We start from the raw sequence: 23,165 nt of genomic DNA, 5'->3' as shown, positions 1-23,165 counted from the left end.
GTATTATTTCTCTATTTTTAGCTTAGTTAGCCATCTATCTATAATTGTTGATAATAATACATGTTAGCCTAGAAAAAGCTTTAAGTGATCTGGAAAAGCATTTTTTTAATGTTCTATGTATTTTAATCAAAAACATAGGTGAAAATAATTAGAAATTTTATCAAATCCATAGGCAATAAAAATAGAACTGGAAGCTAATATTTTAATGTTTAAAGTAAAATTAAATTAATATTTTAATTTTTAAAGCTAATATTTTAAAGATCTCAATCAGCTGAAACACTTGGTGAAACTCAGCAACTAACCTTCCTCACTTCAAACACTCAATGACTCAAGCATAAAATGGGGCCAGACTGGTTTTAAAGAAGTTCTTGTGGACAAAACTCTAAGGGCTCTGGTAAAATAAAAACCAATAAAAGTCAGAAGTAAAAAGTTACTGCCCAAAAAAACTAAAGAATTTAACCCTCCATGAGTTTCTGGAGCAAAATAGATTATAGTATCACAGTGCTCTGTGTCAGCCACACAGTATGAGGGAGATTGCATTCAGTTTTAGTAAGATCACATCTTCAGAAAGGTATGAGGAATCAAAAGAAGGCAGCTAGGAGGGTGAGCACGCTGGAAATCGTGTCATATTCAGTTGAAGAAACAAAAGGTGCTTAGTTCAAATAGAGAAGATATGAATATCTTCCTAAAATTTTTTTTTTTTTTGGTCTTTTCTAGAGCTGCTCCCATGGCATATGGAAGTTCCCAGGCTAGAGGTCTAATCAGAGCTGTAGCCACCAGCCTACACCACAGCCACAGCAACGCCAGATCCTTAAGCCACTGAGCAAGGCCAGGGATCGAACCCACAACCTCATGGTTCCTAGTCGGATTCATTAACCACTGAGCCACAACGGGAACTCCCCCAAAATATTTTTAAATGCTGCTGTGTAGTCTTACTCTGAGTTTCATCATAATGTAGTTGAAACAACACAAATCTGCTCAGCACTGCCCTTAATGCTTTCCCGTGGCTCAAATGTTACTTCTGTAATTGTAGGAAGAATAAAACAGATAATACTTGTTCAAAATTCTGATAGAGTGTGCCCATATGATGGGCACATAGTAAGTGTTAACTCCCCTTCCCTGGGGCAGAAGTAGGACCAAGCAGACAAATGAAGATGGGAAAGTGACTTGGGAATGTAACAAGGAAGTTTATTACACCTTCTAAAAATGAAAGCTCTTCTGCCTTTCAATAACCCTTTTGTTGTGGATTATTTCAGCAGAAGCTGGATAACCAACAAGCAACTAGAAGAGAGAGCTCTTACTGCTGGTGGAAGAAGAGGTTACACAACCCCTATAGATTCTTCCAGCTCAAAGATTCAGTGAGTTCAGATAAATAAGAAAATGTGATTTTTTTTTTAGATCCCATTTTAATTCATGCTATCTCTGAGGCCAGTGAATATGAGTGATAAGTTACTCCAAGAAACAGAAGGCCAGACTTGACAGTTGCTTTATTCCTCTATGATATAGGAGGAAACATGTGAATAGAAACAGATTTCAACTATTCCCTTAAGTGATTCCCTAAGATACAGCATATTGAATCAATTGGCCTTCATGCTACAAAAACAACTGGAAAACAAAGATTCAAGCAGACAGTGGTAGAAATGGGTAACATCTAATTGGTAAAATAATAATAATAATAATAATAAAATAATGAATCAAAGGCTCTAACAAATAAAACACCCAAAAATGCAAAGAAATGATTGCCTGAATCCCCCTTACATATCTCCTCAGTGTCTATCATCATCTTCTTAGTCTCCTCTCTCTCTTTTCTTTTTTTTTTTTTTTTTTTTTTTTTGGCCATGGCTGCAGCAGGCAGAAGTTCCCAGGCCAGGATCAAACCCAGGCCACACACAGCAGTGACAATGCCAAATCCCTAATCGCTTCCAACAGGGAACTCCCTCTTCTCCCTTTTTAAAATTGATTTTCATTTTACTTCTTTAAGTCAACTAACTATCTTGATTTTGTATAAATGAAAGAGTACTAATCTGCCTCAGGTTATGGATAACTACAGGAGCTGAATATTGCACATCACAACAGTCAGGTAAAATAACTGCAAATAACTGTCTGTTCTGCCCTTCTCACTTCAGTTCATTTGAAAGTGAATCACTTCTTTTTTAACTACTGCCAGAAATAACACCTGCATCAGATCTCATTTGCCATACTCAATTGATGTCACATTATGACTACATTTGAGAATATTTTAAGTTCAGCTCTTGAAGTATGACGTATGATATTTGTATGCTTTTTAACCATTCTTATTACAAAAAAATAACCATGTAAAAATGAAAAATAAAAGAAACATTATTCCCCCTAAGTGGTACATTTTGAGGGGTGCTACAGAGATTGTACCTACTTTCCCTCAGATGGTGTGGTGTTGTCTATTAGCACCAACAGTTATTCATTTTATTAATTTGATGCACTTTTTCCCCTGAGATGGTGACATCTCAGATACATTTATGCTGGAGATCCTCCAAAATAGCTGGGATGGGCAGTAAAACAGGAGCTGAAAAGCCTAGACTCTTGCTTTGACCTTGCCATTTACTGGTTTGGGACCTCAGGCACTTAACCTCTTTGAGTATTTATCGCCTCATTTGTGAAATGGAAGCAACAACTCTTGTTAAGACTTCCCTATAGAGTAAGTACAAAAGAAAGTACAAAAAAAAATACATGTTCTACATAAGGGTTATCTTGTTCAAAACTAATCCCTTTCAAGGTGCCCTTGCAAAGAGGCAGTTACCTCCTATGAAGCTCCATGGAAATGAAGCAGCACAAGACCTTAGGCAATCCTTTCTCTGCCAAGTGGCTAAAGTAAGGAATCTCACTACTAACTTGTCATATCTTACTGCTGCCAATGCAAAGCTTAAGCTCCAGTGTCCAGTCACACCAGGAGAAAAGTCTATGTTCCCTCTCCCCCAGCCACAAACTCTGAGCCTGGAAGTAGTACTAAGCCAAATTTTCTTCATTTTGATATTATATTCCAGCCCTAATCACATCTGAAGAGGGATTAGCACTTCCCTAATCATGCAATTAAAAATCCCTCCAATCTCAAAGGTTTGGGTGCCCTCCTGGAATGTAGTATCATAGATTTATGTGTGTCATTATGGTTATAGTGAACAAAAGGGACCAGCCCACCTGTGACTGATCCTGAGTCTACAAGTTTCCCCCAGCAAATGATGCTCCAATAAATCTGCTGTTTGTGCCATCTTGTCTTCTGCCTTGTGTACAGAACATGGAAAATGAAAACTGCTAAAATATTCACAGATGTTAGAGGTTAAGTTCATGCATGAGTTAACTGGGGGTTTTTTCCAGTAAACTGGTGTTATTAAGAAAAGGTGAACAGAGCATTTGAGCTCTGAGCTTCTAAAATAGGAAAAGAGGAGAGAAAAGGTGGAACAGAGATGACAGATAGACCCTTATTCCAAACTTCTAATGGGTTAAGCTTTGGCCTAGGCCAAGACCTAAAATTTAGATAAACTTCTCAAAAGAATAGCCAGGCTTTCTCCAGTGCTGAATACATCACAAAATCAAAGAATACAAGAGAGAAAAAAAGATTGTATCAAAAACCTGATTTCCAGGATTTCTCGGTAGCCTAGTGGATTAAGGATCTAGCATTGTCACTGCAGTGGCACAGGTTCCATCCCTGGCCTGGAAACTTCCACATACTGCAGGCATGGCCAGAGAACTATGTCTAGATACTCATGTTGCAACAGAAGAAATGGTGGGGAAAAAACTGTAATTGTAATGTATACATGTAAGGATAACCTGACCCCCTTGCTGTACAGTGGGAAAATAAAATTTAAAAAAAAAAAAAAAAAAAAAAAAAATGCAAAAAAAAAAAAAAAAAAAAAAAACCTGATTTCCATAAGGCTGCCTGTTTTGAAACAGTATTCATTAGTGTTCCTCTCTTGTGGTCATTTAAGTACTGACCTGATCCTCATTTCCCAGGAAATCCCATAGGAGAACCTGGTGAAGGGGGCGGGGGGAGCAGTGTAGGAACAGATTACTCAGGAAGTTCTGCAGATTCAAAGCTACTCGGCCTTAATATTAGTATAAACCACAGTGTAGCCATCAGGAAAATGATCCTATTATTTAAGATTATAATGACATCCCTACCAGGGAAGACAGTCTATAAAGAAAATGAGAGCTCTGGTGTGTCTCATGGGCGAAAAAAAAAAAAAATGGTCTTAAAACTTTTTAGGGAGTTGAATCTGATGTGGTCTGGGAGGACTCTCTATACGTACACACACATGTATACACACACATACACACATGTATATACACACATACACACAGGTACTTAGCCTGTCACATGGGTAAAATTCCACTGGTAAAAATATTATTTTGCATTTTGAAATCAGTTTAATTTATAAGATTAACAAAGGAGTGTAATAACATCTAGCATATTCCTTAATAGTTTATAATAGTTTATATTTTGGTTGCATTTTATAATATATAAACTGCTTTTTGAATATATTATTTGATGCCATTCTTAGTCTCAGAGGTTAAGTCCTTCCTTGAGGAAATACTCCTCAGGAAGTGGCAGAGCCAAGACCCATAATGCCGCCAAAGGCCTCGCTCTGCCACGTCAGTGGATCCCAGACCTGAACTGGGGCCCAGAAATCTACACCTTTCAGAGATGAGTCCTATGATTCTGATATTATCAAAATCTGGAGCTAATGTATTACATCATCCTACAGATAGAAAATCGATTCTAATAATGATCTATAAGTGGTCACTTAGTGAAGTTAAATTGTAACTTGCTTAAAGTCATCCTGTTATTTTCATACCTGGATTTTAAGCCTCAGGTTCTCTCCTTTATGCCACTTAGCTGAGATTAATGTTTGGTTCAGTAAATCTGTCATCTGCAGCGTTTTATAACTAAATTAATTTAGGTTTAGCCAGACACCCATCTGTACTGTCTAGACCAATGTTCTCCAAAGCTTGGTGCACCAGGCAACCCAATGAGACATGCAGAAAGGAAATATCTGAATTTTGTTTTTATTTTATTCTAAGAAACTTTTTAAGAATCTTTACCAATATTTATTATGTTCCTTGACAGTGGTTTGTATATACTTTTAAAGTGAAGAGTCATTTATAGACTATACTCAACACCTGTATTGTTGGGGTGCCCAATCAAAAATAGAAACCACTGGTCTAGGCCCCCTCCTCTATGCTCAGAAAAATGTGCTCATCTTCTGGGGAGGAATCAGGAGGCATGATTCCCTTTGTATACGTAATTTCTGCTGTAATCCTCACAGGATAGATGCTAATGATGACCTCTAAGGCCAGAAATTCTTCCCACACTGTGAGTGAGTTCATCCTCTTGGGCTTCCCTTGCCGCTGGGAAATACAGCTCTTCCTCTTTTCCATATTCTTTATAACTTACATCCTGACCCTCCTTGGAAACATGGCCATCGTGTGTGCAGTGCATTGGGACCACCAGCTCCATACCCCGATGTACATTCTGCTGGCCAACTTCTCCTTCCTGGAGATCTGCTGCGTCAACTCTGATGTACCCAACATGCTGGCCAACTTCTTCTCCCAGACCAAAACCATCTCCTTTGCTCAATGCCTCCTCCAGTTGTACTTCTTCTTCTCACTGGGCACAACAGAATGCTTAGTTCTCCCAACATGGCCTATGACCGGTTCCTGGCAATCTGCCGCCCCCTGCACTACCCTACCATCATGACTACTAAGTTCTGCAGCAGCCTGGTTGCCTTTTGCTGCTGGGTGTACGGTTTCCTCTGGTTTCTGATCCCAGGGATACTGGTTACTCAGCTACCATTTTGTGGCCAAATGTGATTGATGACTTTCTGTGTGACCTGGGACCTCTGCTGGCCCTGGCTTCAGCAGGTGTCCCAATCCCAGGGACTGTTCTCATATGTGGCACCATGAGCTCCCTCCTCATTTCTGCCACCTTTTTCTACATTACTGGATCCTACACCCTGGTGCTGAAGGCCGTAATACAGGTGCCCTCAGTTGCTGGCTGGAAGAAGGCCTTCTCTACCTGCTCCTCACATCTGGCCATTGTGTTTCTTTTCTACGGTTCTGTCATGATGACATATGTGAGCCCAGGGTCAGGACAAGCAGAGGGCATGCAGAAGTTCACAACTTTGTTCTACTCAGTTTTGACCCCTTTTTTCAACCCCATGATCTACAGCCTCCGGAATAAAGAAATGATGCCTTGAACAAAGTTCTAGGAGCTTCCTAAAATTGGTATTATGTACATTAAAGTTGGAAAATCATTGATCTGCAACATTCTCTGAAAGGCTCACAGTAATCACAACCATAGGTAGCACATTCTACTGACATCTACCTCCAACTAAGCAGTGGTTCTCAACTAATTGACTCAAAATTGGGGGTACTGGGGCCTAGGCACAGGTATTTTGCAAAGCTCCCCAGATACCATAATACATAGAGTGGGTTGAGAACCACTGCATTCAAATTTAGGGATTTTTAAACTTTGTGGTAACACAGAATGACACCATACACACATTCCTTTTCTTTCCAAAAGCCACAATGGTGCAAATCAATCAAATTGAATATTCAATAGTAATAACACATAAGTATAACAATTATTGCTTTGACAAAAAAGTTGATGTGCAGGATAAGCCAGTCTCTTTTGAATGATTTCACATTCTTATTTTGGGGAGATTATGCACAGAAAAAAGAAAGACTATGAAAAACTAATCTGGCATTATAATACTGGCCTTTGGAATGACCCAGATTAGCAATATTTCCTGGTTTAAGAGAAACCACAGTCTAGTTATAGAAATAAAAACTTTTTAACCTTTTTTCTTGTTTTATAGCAGCTTGATTAAAATATATTCATGTACCATAAAATTCATCCTTTTTAAAGTGGACAATTCAGTGTAATTTAGTTTATTAAAACAGGTGTGCAACCATCATCACTGACACATTTTAGAATATTTCATCACCCCAAAAATATATTTCATATCCACTGGCAGTCACTCCCTACTCCCCTCCCCATTTTTCCCATGACAACCATCAATCTACCTTCTGTCCCTATAAATTCTGAAGTATAGTTGATTAACAATATTGTGTTATTTTCAGGTGTAAGCATAGTGATTCAGTGTTTTTGCAGATTATATTCCTTTATAGGTTATTAAAAAATAATAGGTATAATTCCCTGTGCTATATAATATATACTTATTGCTCATCTATTTTTTTAGCTCACACATTTTTTTCATTAACATATAGTTGAGTTACAGGGTTTCTTCAACTTCTGTTGTACAGCAAAGTGACCCAATCACACTCAGTTCCCTGTGCTATACAGTAGGACCCTACTGCCCATCCATTCCATATGTTACAGTTTGCATCCACCAACCCCATCTCCTCATCCATCCCACTTCCTCCTCCCTCCCTGTGGCAAACACAAGTCTGTTCTCTATGTCCCTGAGTCTGTTACTGTTTTGTAGATAGGATCATCTGTGCCATATTTTAGATTCAACATATAAGTGATATCATATGGTATTTGTCTTTCTCTTTCTTTTTTTTATTTTTTTCCCACTGTATAGCAAAGGGATCAAGTTATCCTTAGATGTATACATTTTTCCCCCACCTTTTGTTCTGTTGCAATACGAGTATCTAGACATAGTTCTCAATACTACTCAGCAGGATCTCCTTGTAAATCTATTCTAAATTGTGTCTGATAACCCCAAGCTCCCAATCCCTCCCATTCCCTCCCTCTCCCATCAGGCAGCCACAAGTCTATTTTCCAAGTCCATGATTTTCTTTTCTGTGGAGATGTTCATTTGTGCTGGATGTTAGATTCCAGTTATATATCTTTCTCTTTCTGACTTACTTCACTTAGTATAAGAATCTCTAGTTCCATCTATATTGCTGCAAATGGCATTATTTTGTACTTTTTTATGGTTGAGTAGTATTTCATTGTCTGTATGTACAACTTAATGCATTCATCTGTCAATGGAGATGTAGATTGTTTCCATGTCTTGGCTATTGTGAATAGTGCTGCAATGAACATAGGGGTGTGTATCTTCTTGAATGAATGTTTTATCCAGATATATGCCCAGGAATGGGATTGCTGGATCATAGGGTAGTTCTATATTTAGTTTTCTCAGCTATCTCCATGCTGTTTTCCATAGTGGTTGTACCAATTTACATTCCCACCAACATCCCACCCCTTTTCTCCACACCCTCTCCAGCATTTATTATTTGTTGACTTATTAATGATGATCTATTTTATATACTTTGTATCTGTTAATTGCACACATACAAATCCTAATTTATACTTCCCCCTCCCCTCTCCCTATTGGTAGGCACATGTTACCAGTTAATTGAGCTGTATGACTGTTAATTTATTTTAGGTATTAACACGTTGTCAGTTATATCATTTACAAATAATTTCTCCCATTCTGTAGGCTGTCTTTTCATTTGTCAATGGTTTCCTTTGCTGCACAAAAGCTTTTAAGTTCAATTAAGTCCCACTTGTTTATTTTTGCTTTTATTTCTTTTGCCTTAAGAGACCAATCCAGGGAAATACTGCTACAAGTTACGTCAGAATGTTCTGCCTATGTTCTCCTCTAGGAGTATTATGGTTTCCATTCCTACATTTATATCTTTAGGCCATTTTTAGTTTAGTTTTATATACTGTGTGAGAAATGTTATAATTTCATTATTTTATGGTTGTCTGGTTTTTCTAGCACCACCTATTAAAAAGCCTATCTTTTATCCACTATATATTCTTGTCTCCTTCATCATAGATTAAGAGATCACAGCTGTGTGCATTTATTTCTAGGCTTTCTATTCTGTTCTAGGTGTCTGTTTTATGCCAATATCATGCTGTTTTGAATACTCTAGCTGTGTAGTATAGTCTAAAGTCTGGGAACATGATTGTTCCAGCTCCATTTTTCTTTCTCAGGATTGCTTTGGCTATTCAGGTCTTGTGTGAATCCATGTGAATTTTAGGATTATTTCTTCAACTATTTGAGTGTGCCAACCCACTCCCTTGTGACTTCAGTGGTTTCTGATGAGAGGTCAGCTGCTAATGTTATTTAAGACCACTCGCATGCTACAAGATGCTTTTCTCTTGCTATTTTCAATATTTTTCTGTCTTTTTCATTCAAGAGTTTGACCCTGATGTGTCTAGGTTTGGATTTATCCTACTGGAATTTATTAAACTTCTAGGATAAGTTAATCAATGTCTTTTATCAGATTAGGGTGTATTCACGCAATACTTCTTCAAATATTCTTTCTCCACCTTCTTGTATCTTTTCTCCTTCTTGGATTCCCATTATATGTTGGTATGCTTTATGGCATCCTATATTTTTCTTAAACTCTGTTCATTTTTCTTCATTCCTTTGGCTTCTATTCCTCAGACTGAATAATCTCAATTAATCCATTTTAAAGTTTGAGGAGTCTTTCTTCTAGTAATTTAAATATGCTATTGAATCCCTCTATTGAATTTTTCTATTTCAGTTACTGTTTTTTTAATACAAGAATTTCTACCTGATTATTTTTTGGTGAGTTATATCTCTTTCTAGATGTTTTCTATTTGGCAAGACATCGTTCTCATAATTTTCTTTAATTCTTTAGACACAATGTTTTAATTCTTTGAACTTGTTTCTAAAAGCTTATTTAAATTCTTTGCCTAATAAGTCTCATATCTGGACTCCCCCGAGGTCAGTTTCTATTAGCTGATGTTTTTTCCTGTATATACGGGACATATAATTTCTTCACATGTCTCTCTCTTTTTTCATTTAAAACTGGATGTTTTAAATAATATAATGTGGAAAATATGAACATCGAATTTCTCCTACTTCTCCAGGTTTTGTTGTGATTATTGTTTTTGTTGCTGATGCTGATGCTGTTTATTTATTTAATGGCATTATTTTTACTAATTCTAAGAAGCCTCTATCACCTGGTATGTGTAGCTACTGAAGTCTCTGCTTGGTTAGCTTAGTGGTCAGATCATGACTGAATGGGAGGGAGAACTTTACTACATATTTGGAGAGACAGCTATAGATGTAGATGTGGATAGAGCTATATTAAATCTCAAAAGTGTTCCTCAACTTGTTCCTATTAAGTTCTGCAATTTAATACTTCAGCTCAACTGTCAGAAAAAGCACATTTCATCCTATGAAAGTTAAATAAATTATTTGCTCCTAATCATAATTTTGGCAGAAATTAGTATCAAGAAAATTCTTTGTGCCCTCACACACCAAACAGTTTCATTAATAAATCATTCTGAAAACTTGATGACTGTGCATCCTAGGATATCAATTTATGGTGGAAGAAGTGATGTTTCTATTTAAAAGATGAAAACACTCTGCCTTGCAGAAATGATGCTGAGAAAATGAGTAAGTTCAATTTATAACCTACCCAAAAAAACCTCTTTTTGTCATTGAATAATATGTAGTCATTAGTAAATTGTTAACAAGAGCTAGTATCATTTAAGATTGTTCAAACCAATATCAGAAAAAAATAGTTAAATATCTGATCCAAATGCATACACACCCATGTGCATATGCATGCACATGCAAGTAATAAACACAAAGGGGTTCAGAAGTTTGAGTCAACAACCCTCTCAGCAATTTCTCACTTAAAAGAAGCAAGAAAATTTCAACAATCATGTCAGCTTTTAGGGATATCTACTAAACAGTTTGAAATACTCTAAAGGGCTAGGAGGAATTTCTAGATGCTTGGCGTTCCACCACTTGCACCATAGTCTCCTGGGAACTGCTTACCATGAAATGATATTTATTTATCAGTACCATGCTAGAAGCACAGAGCTGATCAAGAGAGAAAGTTTTTTACCAAAAAACTAAAGGGAATAATCATTTTCAAGCCAGAGTGAGTCAATCAGAAAAAGAATGAGAACTCTCATGACATTACTCTGATATTGACAGATAAGAGTTCAAAACTTGCAGACAGGCTCAAAAAATGAATAAAAGTGAATGTAAAGGAATAAGAAGATAAACCAAAACTTCTAACTGAGCTGGTACTAGTGTATTGTTTGCACAATGATGAGAGTAACCTATCTATAGAACAAAATAAACATGAGATGATCATTCACTACTGGAGAAAGTGGGTCCCAAGAGCCAATTAGTGGGCTCCTGAGGGAAGGGAACATTTGGGAGACAATTAAGACTCTCCTCTCATAGATTCTCACTTTTGGAATTGATAGGAGACTGTCCCTCAGGAGGTTTCAGAGCAACATAGATAAATCTCTGCTGTGCAGCAAATGTGATGATTTCTCTCTAAAACAATATTTTTGTCCACTAAGGTTACCCCCTTCTCTGGGCTGACAGTTGCCAAGCATGCTATGCTCCCAATCTTGCCTGCCTTTTGCTGCAGCAAAAACAGAAGATTACAAGTCAGACCCATGATTTCTACAAGGAGATGAGTTCAGAAGAGGTACAAGTATAGGATAGCTCTTAATTGTGTTTTGTACCTCCACCTTCTTTTGTGTGACTATAAAAATAATGGTATCTCAAGTTGCATGAATTACTGTAGGGAGATCCATCTTTAAAACTAAGAGGTATTTGCCTCTCTTTTTCTGACTTACTTCACTCAGTATGAGAGTCTCTAGTTCCATCCATGTTGCTGCAAATGGCATTATTTTGTTCTTTTTTATGGCTGAGTAGTATTCCATTGTGTATGCAGAGTATTGCCTTTGGAATGGATTAGCAATGAGATCCTGCCATATAGCACTGGGAACTATGTCTAGCCACTTATGATGGAGCATGGTAATGTGAGAAAAAAAATGCATACTTGTATGTATAACTGGGTCACCATGCTGTATAGTAGGAAATAATAAATAAATAAAAATAAGTTTTAAAATTAAAAAAAAAAACTAAGAGGGCTGGGAATCAGGGAAGTGAAACAGATGAGAATGAGGTAAGAGCCTTAATGTATATAAATTCTGTCCTTATTAACCAGGGGTTGCACCTAGTGAGAACCAGGTCTTTGGAGGAACAAACATGTTAGCAAAGTGACATCTGGAAATGAACAACAAAGCAGCTAAGAGAAGCAGGGTAGAAAAAAAAGAAACAGGTTTTTTTTAACCTGTGTTTGGCTCCACCAAGAGCCGATGATCACCTGCTGCCTCTGCAAGGAGGGAGAGCAGTGCAATGACGGAGCACTCCAGATTGGTGAGTTCACTCCCACGTGGTTTACAAAACCATTGGAATCCTCATGCACAATAGCACCAGATATTCCTTGCTATTTTCACTCTTTCCTCTTGGTTACTTTGGCTTCTGGGTAACTATCAACTCCTGCTACAAGGAATCACTCACAGATTTGCTGTGCCATATATGATCTCTTCACAGATTAAAGAGGAGACTTGCAGTGAAGTATGATATGAAAAATTCTGAATTTCTCTCATCCTTTGTGTCACTATTTGCAATCATCAAGATTATCCTTAAAGCTACGATATTATGTTATCTGGAAAGTAATACATTTTATAACTACTACATTAGTAAATATTCTTTGCTAGAATACTGTTTTTTAATACTTCTGGGTCTGTATTCTGCACTTATATTTTCCTGAATAAGTATCACTCAGGCCTATCACTTTGGGCATTTTGGCACAAATGATAACTGTCCCTCACTAACAGAGGAGATTCAAAAACAATACATTAAGACCAAATGACTGACAACAGAATCTTAAGTGATTTCAATGGATTTGTTTTTGTTTCTCTAGCATTAGAAGTCACATAAAGTTCAGAACTAAGTCTTACTCAGAGAAGGAAGATTTCACAAAGATTCTTAATACACTTACCAAAACAACTTTAACCTCCCACATCTTTAAGAGGATGGGGAATGTGACAAAAGAGGAGAAATAAGAGGAATCCTTGTCCAGAGGGACAGTTATGGCTCCCACCACTGTCCTCTGTTCCCAGAGGTCTCTGCTTATGAGTACCCAATATTTATGATCTCCGCATCTATCCATAAACTAGAATAGCAGCCTTTCTAGAAATCTTCACACATCAGGCAAAGATCTCAAACGTCTGTAATATATCAGATCCATTGCTCACTTTCTCTACGTTTTTCTAGTTTCAACCGAGATCAAGGTTGTACAGAAGTATTAAACTAATGGTAAAAGGACCATTATGTAGATATCTAGACTTTCAAAGTTTTCTTGAGTTAACAAACCATGATGAACACTGAAGAAAGGATGGCACATTTGACATTTCTTGTCTGGGTTATCAGAACACCTTAAAAGGCTGACACTTATAATTCCAGCACTAATTCAGAATAAAAGTGAAATGCACAAGACTTCACTGTGTTTTTACCTTTTTCCTCCTCTTATGATGCTTAGCATTTGTGTCTCTAATTACAAAGATCCAGAGAACTGAAATTCTGTGTCCAATATTAAGGCTCTATATATCCTATCCTATAGCTCCAAATAAAAATGTTCATACCTATTTATAAATAATTTGTAAGTTCTGTCAATAACCTTCTCCAAGCTGTTTATTGCATAAGATTCTATTTTTTGCTGGATCTGAGAAAATATTTAAAGAAGAATAAGAAAGTATAAAATTCAAAGTCTGAACATATCAAGCACTCTCAAAGTTTTACAGTCTTGAGCAGTATAGTTACATTATCTATTTAATAGAGTAATAGAGTCTGAGGCACTGATGGATCTCTTAAAGGAAATATTTCTAAACATTAGAGAATAAAGTCAAATTTGTCACTGTCATTTCTTCCTCTCCACCCCTTAGGAAGCCATGAATGCGTCAGGAGTCAACAAAGTGACTGAATTCATACTCCTGAGTTTTCCCTGCTCTAGAGAGGTTCAGGTCCTCCTCTTTGTGCTGTTCTTTGTGTCCTACATCCTGACACTGATGGGGAACGGGGCCATTGTCTGTGCAGTGAAGCTGGATCACAGACTCCACACCCCCATGTACACGCTGTTGGCCAACTTCTCATTCCTAGAGATCTGTTACGTCAACACCACCGTTCCCAATATGTTAAGGAACTTTCTCTCTGAGACCAAAACCATCTCTTTCACTGCCTGCTTCCTCCAGTTTTACTTCTTCTTTTCCATGGGCATCACTGAGACCTTCTTACTGCCCCTCCTGGCTTTTGATCGGTACCTGGCCATCTGCCGACCTCTCCACTATCCTACCATCATGAGCAGCCATCTCTGCATGAACTTGGTGGTCCTCTGCTGGGTAACAGCCTTCCTCTGCTATCCAGTCCCTATATATCTTATCACACAACTTCCCTTTTGTGGCCCCAATACCATTGACCACTTTGTCTGTGACCCTGGTCCTTTACTGGCCCTCTCTTGCATCCCTGCCCCTGGAATTGAGCTCTCCTGTTCCATATTGAGCTCTCTTATTATCTTCATCACTTTCTTCTTCATCCTTGGGTCTTACACCCTGGTTCTCAGAGCAGTGTTGCGTGTCCCTTCAGCAGCTGGCAGACGTAAGGCCTTCTCCACCTGTGGTTCCCACCTGGCTGTAGTGTCTCTGTTCTATGGAACTATCATGGTGATGTACATCAGCCCAACCTCTGGAAATCCAGCTGGGATACAGAAGATTGTCACCTTGTTGTACTCATCAGTGACGCCACTTGTAAACCCTCTGATCTACAGTCTCCGGAACAAGGACATGAAGGCTGCCTTGAGAAAAATCCAGATGTGCACAAAAATTAGCCAAAGCAAATGAGAGCTCATGAGTAGACTAAGATCATAACACTTATTTTTCCTTATTTCTATTCTCACTTGAGAAGGAGGATATTGTGGAGTCCCACTGTGACTCAGCAGGTTGCAAACTCAATTAGTATCCATGAGGATGCAGGTTCCAATCCTGGCCTTGCTCAGTGGGTTAAGGATCTGGCATTGCTGCAAGCTGCTCAGACCCTGCATCGCTGTGGCTGTGACATAGGCCAGAAGCTGCAGTTCCCTAGCCTGGGAACTTCCATATGCCACAAGTGCAGCCAAAAAAAAAAAAAAAAAAAAAGGAGGGACTTTACTTACGGTCACCTAGAAACAATCTTAAATCCATCCACTTCTGCTAGTCAAGTACAGACAATAGCACAACCAAATAAACCAGACCATACCTTCAAAATAGGACTTGACAGACAGTCATTTGAATTAAATGACCTGGATCTGAACTTTAAACTCTTCTCCTATTCTGACCTCCAATAACTACTTGCCTTTTATCTGTGATCACTTTCCTCTATTTTGTGCATCCACTCTTACACTTGGCTTCTCTGGCCTAATGATCTCTGTTCTACTCCCAGTAGAAGAAAAGGACATTCACACCTTTGTAGCTCAAATTAAAAGCAATTAGTGCCAATGAAGTCATAATTGAGCCACATTTTTATTTAACCAACATCCAAAAGACTAATAATGCCACAAAGCACTACTTCATGATTATTTGGCATGCTCTTTATTTTTTTTAATTTAATTTTGTTGAAGTATAGTTGATTTACAATGTTGTGTTAATTTCTGCTCTACAGCCACACATATACACATATCCATTCCCATATAGGTTGTCACAGAACACTGAGGAATTTCCCTGTGCTATACAGCAGATCCCCATTGATCACCCATTCCACATACAGAAGTGCCTTTGCCATTCTCAAACCCCCAATCCATCCTCTTGGGGAATCTCTTTAAAAGAACAGATTCCTAAGTCTTTCTCCAAATCGTCTAATTCAGAATCCTTGAAGTTGACCCCATAAATTCCCATTTTAATGCTACCCAGATGATTCTGGTGCACCTAGAGCAGCACCAGTCCACAGACTGATCTTACAGAGCCACTATTTTAAAATAAAAATGTGCTATAGACAGAGAAATAAAAAATCTTATATTAGCTGGGAAAAGTGAAAGGAGTTATAGTGAGTAGTATAGGTGACTCAAATATCCATGACAGTAGCAGTAGAAGTTTCTTCTGCTTCTAGTTTCTAATCCTCCATTTATAAAATAAGAAATAGATTACATTCTTCTTACCTTTTCCTATCTGTGCAAGATAATGAGGATACTTGTAAACAGATTTACATTTTAAAAGAAAATTAACATATAGTGGCAATATATTTTTGGGTTAGTTTCAAGTGAAAGAAGGTTTGGATGGAGCACACAGCCCAAAAGCAGACAGAGAGCAAAAGCCACTGATTCTAAGATACTGAGATGAAAACTGATGCAAAGGAATTTTATGGCAGGTCCAGGTTATTTGGCTCAACTATTTGATCATAAATAAGTTGGCCAGTTGGCATCCAGGGTTGGTGCATTTCATTCATTCATTAAAATAAACATTTATTTACCTCTTTGAAGTTCATTGGGTTTATATCAATATAGAACATCAAGTCCTTGCTTTTGTGAAACTTACATTCTAGTGAGGGAGACAGACAATAAGAACTTCAACACATAAATCTACAATTCTAGTAGCTATAAAAAGAATAAAGGGTAAAAAAAAGAAAATAAGTAACTATATGCAGTGGTGGATGCTTATTATAATTAGACTTACTGAAGTAAGTATGCCATGATATTTACATATATTGAATCATGTTCTACACTTGAAACTAATCTTGTATGTCAATTACATCTCAGTAAAACAAAAATAATAAGAGTATGAATATAGTTCATTGTTGGGGTAGGACAGAGTATAGTTTAGATCCAAATGGTTAGAGAATGCCTTGTTATGGAAGTGATATTTCAAAGTAAGATAATACGCCATGCAAGGATCTAGGGCAATCAACTCCCATATGAATGAGTACAAGTAAAACCTTGGGGTTTTCAAAGAATAAGAGATGTTGATTTGTCTCGCCATAAGGAAAATGGTACATGAGGCTGAAGAGGTAGGCAGCATCAGATCGTCTAGGCCACAATAAAAAGTATTTTATCTGAACTCCTAGGGAAGCCTGCTAAATACTATATAGTAGGAAGAAGGCTTAATAAAAATCTCTCCTTAATAAAATCAATACCTTCACCAGGTCTTCCTGTCTTGGAACTACTTATTTACTTATATGTTTGTTTATATGTGCCTTTATTATATTATATTACATCTCATTCTATTAAGGATCTGATATACTAAAGAGCACCAAAAGAAAGAATAAGAGAAATGTGAATGTTTTGTCCCTTTTTTGGCCACACCCACAGCATATGAAAGTTGCCAGGCCAGGGATCGAATCCAAGCCACAGCTGTGACCTATGCCACAGGGGCAGCAACACCAGACCCTTAACCCACCAGGCCAGGAACCAAACCTGCACTGCCTCAGAGACAATGCCAGATCCTTAACTACTGTGCCACAGTGAGAACTCCTAGAAATGTGAATTTTAAAAGGACAAATAGAATGATGATTTACACATTATAGGATATTCTGCTGGCATTAAGTCAAGTCTCTAAATGTGTTATGAACTTCCCTTAAAATGAAGTGGGGAATGGGGAAACATTATCTGTTATATGATTTTCATTAACTGTAAAAGGAAAACAAGTTGGTTCATGGGGAAAGCTAAATTACTGGTTCCTAGTTCTCTCAACCTCTTTCATGGTGATTCATATGAGACAGACTAAGAGATACACTGAACAGTGGCTCCCCAAAATGTCTGACATATATATAGTTCAATACAGCTGATTCTTATGGCATTTCTTAATAAAATCAAAAGTATTATAAAGAAGTATAACTCAGTGTTAGCAATTATTCCCAGATCTAAGTTCTGTGGTACAAATATCAACTTTCTGATACTCTACCTTAATCTAAGTCTAATCCTTACCTCACACCAGTCAGAACAGCCATCATCAAAAAGTCTACAAATAATAAATGCTGGAGAGGGTGTGAAGAAAAGGGAATCTTTCTACACTGTGGGGATGTAAACTGGTATGGCCACAACAGAGAACAATATGGAGGTTCCTTAAAAAGAACTAAAAACAGAGTTACCATATGTTACAACAATCCCACTCCTGGGCATATATCCAGAGAAAACTCTAATTCAAAAAAATGTACACACCCTGAAGTTCAGAGAAGCACAATCTGTGATAGTCAAGACATGGAAGCAACCTAAATGTCCACTGACAGATGAATGGATAAAAAAGATGATAGATAGATAGATAGAGATAGGTAGATATTATTATATGAGATCTTATTATATTATATTAGTCAGCCATAAGAAAACAATGAGATAACGCCAATTACAGCAACATAAGTGGATACAGACATCATCATACTATACTTAAGGAAAGTCCCAAGAGAAGTGAATAATGAACATAGAGACATCTCTTGACACCAGAAGTAAATGAATCCTTAAGGATCAGGGAAAACAGGGCTTACTTCCTGGCAGGCTAAGCTTATAACCCCTCCAACCTTCAGCAAAAACATGCAAGGACCCTTATCATAATCACTTCCACTTTTTTTCTCCTCTCTAGTTATTGTCAAGAAGACTATCTCTTCTCTCTAAGAAAATAAAAAAGAAACTTTCGAGAAGCTTCAGTGTAGAATTACCCCTGCTGTTCCAGGTAATAAGGTTATATTGTTTAGAAGAGGAAAAAAAAAAAAAAAAAACATAATCTACCAGCTTTTAACCAAAACTCTCTTTGCTACAACCATACACATGCAACCAATATTTCTTAAGTTCTTACTGGTCAGGGAATGGTCCACATGAATTTATTTCAGTCAGTAATCTTTATAACAGCCCTTTAAAGAATACCCATTTTATAGCTAAGGAAACTGAGTATTTATTTTCTATGACTAGTAAAACAAAGCTCTTTAGTTCTAAATCCAATGCTTTTTCTATTATATACAGTAGCCTACCACGCATCCTAGTCTGGAAAATTACCCTTCTTCTTAAATATTTTCCAGAAATAGATTATCCAATGTTACAGATGGGGCAGAGCCCTCACTGAAACTACACAAATTAACTAAAGGAGGGAACTGACTTGTCGTGAGACATCTCTGGCTTGGATATATAGAGAGGGCCAGCAAATAGGTACCAAGGCTTCTACTGTACTGAGCTTTAAGAGGAAATTAAAAAATCAGGGAATGTCTCCCTTGCACTCTGGGTAGCATGGCCTGGCTTGCTCAGAAATAGTCTATCTCAACTTTTCCAGGGTTAACTTATTTAACAAGTAATCCAAAGGGAAAAAAAAAGGTGATTATTGTTAATTAACTCAGTGCAAGGAGCGTGGGTACATAAACACAGACCTCATTGTACCCATCTTCATAGTGCCCTCTGTGGTTGATGCAAGGTGAATTTACCAGCCTTTTATGTTTGGTTGATTGGTTGGTTGGTTTTTTGAGAGCTTCAGCTTAGACATAAGGCGGTAACATCATAATTTCTTCTGTACAGAGGAGCTCAATAATAAAAGGTAAGTAACAATACAGTCTGGTTAAATATATTAGATTGAGCATAAAATAGTGATGATAATTCCTGTTCTCTAGGATATCTTCCTGTTTTCTAAAATAGCTTTGTAAGACTTCCTGGCACAGAATTGCTGAGAGGGAAAGGTTTTACTTAAAAGTCTAACATGATCAATTTTTCCATTTTAAGAAGCACTGCGTTGCTGCTTGGAAAATGGAGGACAAAAGGGCAAAACTAGAAACAAGGAGCTGTGTTAGAATGCTGCTGCAGAAGTCCAAAACAGAAAGGATGATAGTTTGAACTTAAGAGATGACAGTAAAGACAGAGGAGTGAATGATACGAGCCATATTTGAGAAACAGAAGTATCCTGCTGATGAATTAGACGTGAGGGGTAAAAGATGTAACACTGAAATAAACCAAACCAGAAAGAGTATGTTCTTGAACATTAACTAAGCCATTTAAAGTGCTGAAAATATTTTGAGAAGATAGACAAAGTTTATCACCCACACAAAAATACCTTTTTAAAAGGATCCTGCAAAACCCTTTGATTTATTTTTTTTTATTTTATTTTATTTTTTATTTTTTGTATTTTCTTGGGCCGCACCCATGGCATATGGAGGTTCCCAGGTTAGGGGTCTAATCAGAGCTGTAGCCACCGGCCTATGCTACAGCCACAGCAACGCCAGATCTGAGCTGTGTCTGCAACCTACACCACAGCTTACAGCTATGCCAGATCCTTAACCCACTGAGCAAGGCCAGGGATCGAACCCACAACCTCATGGTTCTTAGTCGGATTTGTTAACCACTGAGCCATGAAGGGAACTCTAAAACACTTTGATTTAAACTGTCCTAACCACAAAAGGTAATAAATTATTTTCACCTATGGAAAAACTGAATGACTTTTCTCTTAGTTGGTATTAAACTGTTGACCTAAAAATGACTTTTTTACCTTTACGAAATTTAGAGTTCATAAGTGACTTTAGCATGTTATAGCCAATTTTCTTTTGACTGACTCCTTCTATTCATTAGAAGTTATTGTATCATTATGGCTCCAATATTAATTAAAATCCCCATTCAAAGAAAAGGGCATTAGGAAAAATGCTTCAGAAAAACAGAGAATTGCTTCAGAAAATGCCATATTCTGTACATATACATGATGAAATACTACTGAGTCATAAAAGAAAAATGAAATGATGCCTTTTTCAGCAATACTGATGAACCTAGAGATTATCATACTAAGAGAAGTCAGTCAGAAAGAGAAAGACAAATATATCACTTATATATGGTCTCTAAAACATGATACAAATGAACTTATTTACAAAACAGAAGCAGGCTCATAGACTTAGAAAACAAATTTATGGATACCACAGGGAAAAGGCGGTGGGAGGAGGGATAAATTAGGATTTGGGACTAGGAGATACAAACTACTATATGTAAAGTAGATAAACAACAAGGTCCTACTGTGTAGTAGAGGGAACTATATTCAATATCCTGTAATTAAACCATAATGGAAAAGACTTTTTTTAAAAAAATAAAATACCGCTTTCTTTCTGATGACATGTGGAATCTGAAAAAAGGACAGACTGAACTTCTTTGCAGAACAGATGCTGACTCACAGACATTGAAAAACTTAGGGTCTCTGGAGGAGACAGTTTGGGGGGTGGGGGATGTGCTTCGGTTGTGGGATGGAAATCCTGTGAAATTTGACTGTGGTGATCATTATACAACTATAGATGTGATAAATTAATTTGAGTAATAAAAAAAATTAAAAAAATAAAATACCACTTTCTGAATATTTTCATCCTCAATAAAAATGGTATCAAGTAATGCAAATACATATTAGATATTTTATGTCTGGTTTAAGTTCACCTTCAAGAGATGAATATGTGGTACCTGAAACTTAATCTCAGTCCCTAGCCACATGTCCTTAAAATCAGAGAGGAAAGGGCATCTAGAAAGGGTAAGTTTATGGTATAAGAACCAAATCCTCCCCCATCTGAAGAACTGAAAGACCTGAGGTAACTGTAGATATAAACTACGAGGATCTTGGGAAATTTTATTGGTCACATGAGTCCCCCTTGTCACTGAAATCATATAAAATCCATAACTAGATGTAGCTCAAAGATGGACAGTTCTGCACATATTTAATAAGTTTCAAAACATTAATCAGTTTATTAATCTCTTGTCACAATTTTTCTTCCTCTCCAAAAGCAAAACAAAAATACACTGTAATCAATTACCCCCTTCCCTAACACCTTCTGCCATTTTTGCAGGGAGCGTTTTTTGAGAGTTTTTATTTGTTTGTTTTTGCTTTTTAGGGCTGAACCTAAGACATATGGAAGTTCCCAGGCTGTGGGTCAAATTGAAGCTGCAGATGCCAGCCTATGCCACAGCCACAGTAACACAGGATCCAAGCCACATCTGCAACCTACACCACAGCTCATGGCAACACTGGATCCCTAACCTACAAGTGAGGCCAGGGATCGAACCTGCATCCTCATGGAGACTAGTCAGATTTTTAATCCACTCAGCCACAACAGGAACTCCCTTTTTATTTTATTTTTATTGGAGTATAGTTGATTTACAGTGTTGTGAGGTCTTACTGCTTTTGAATATTTCAGACAGACTATTGTGAAGAGTCTATGCCAACTCTCAAAAATAATGGAAAATAGACACGTTTCATGTTCCTTACGCATCTCCTATTTACCAAGGCTATAATAACTAAGACCAAAGCCTGAATTGCAGGACTATTTAACAACGTTTTTTTAACTCAGAAAAATATAAAGCCAATACACAAACATATAACCATCCAAAGTCATTCTGCCAAGATTGGAAGAGGAAGCAAAGAAATTTAAAGTTTTCTCTTCTTTTCAAGTTTCCTGCTACATGTATCTTAACATTAAATCAATAATATCAGGTTCCACAGTTTACATAACTAGAAAAAGAACTAATGGATTTTGCATAGTCATATTCGCGACCCAGATAATCAAAGACCTGTTTGAACAAGACTAGATTATTGCTAATCCTTTCTCTTAACTGGAGGAACTCTACCCTAAATGACTGGGAAATGTATTAACAGAAGTAAGCTGCAGTTATTTCCTACAATTAATATGAATGTTTTCCTCTTGAAGCCGGTAGAGTGCATTACCAAATAGAATCAACAAGTTAGTTCCGTACCTCAAAAGAAAAAAGGCGATTCCAGTAGTCCCAAGGGTCCCTCGTTCCATGGCCACAGAGTCTAAGTCAGCTTTGTCCACAAGTAGCTATGTTGGTGTGATCTCTTTCTAGAAGTTAAAAAAGTGCATTTATTCATTCATTTTATAACATTTGCTTTTTTAATTTTATTTTATTGTTATTAACCATAGCTGATTTACAGTGTGGTGTCAATTTCTTCTGTGATAGTATTATATCACTAAATTGAAAATATTGATGGTGGCTTACCCAGCTAAATATCTTTTTTTAAATTATAGTTGATTTACAATGTTGTGCTAATTCCTGCTGTACAGCAAAGTGACCCAGTTTTCATATATACATACACATTCCCTTTCTCATAGCATCCCCCATCATGTTCTAGCCCAAGAGACTGGACTCAGTAGGACCTCACTGCCCATCCATTCTAAAAGTAATAGCTTGTATCTACTAACCCCAAACTCCCACTCCCTCAACCCTCCACCTTGGCAACAAGAAATTTGTTCTCCATGTCTGTGAGTCTGTTGGTTTTGTAGACAGGTTCATTTGTTTCATATTTTAGATTCCACATATAAGTGATATCATATGGTATTTGTCTTTCTTAACTTCACTTAGTGTGAGAATTTCTAGCTGCATCCATGTTGCTGCAA

General features: G+C 37.3%; 1 protein-coding gene and 1 pseudogene across 1 annotated transcript; both read left to right on the top strand.

The window, feature by feature from the left end:
• LOC100525057 lies at nt 5,173-6,310 on the top strand (annotated as a pseudogene).
• LOC100525235 (olfactory receptor 11H6-like) lies at nt 13,069-14,695 on the top strand. The gene has a single exon (XM_003128791.5). It carries the CDS (start codon nt 13,751-13,753, stop codon nt 14,693-14,695), a length of 945 nt encoding a protein of 314 aa, XP_003128839.5. The 5' UTR covers nt 13,069-13,750.

This window comes from Sus scrofa, chromosome 7, assembly GCF_000003025.6.
Source record: "Sus scrofa isolate TJ Tabasco breed Duroc chromosome 7, Sscrofa11.1, whole genome shotgun sequence".
NCBI classification, from domain to species: Eukaryota; Metazoa; Chordata; class Mammalia; order Artiodactyla; family Suidae; genus Sus; species Sus scrofa.
The sequence above is the reverse complement of the archived record's forward strand: the minus strand, read 5'-3'. Positions and strand labels throughout refer to the sequence as shown.

Coding starts and splice junctions, on each gene's coding strand:
- LOC100525235 (XM_003128791.5), top strand. CDS start 13,751: ATGAATGCGTCAGGAGTCAACAAAGTGACTGAATTCATACTCCTGAGT.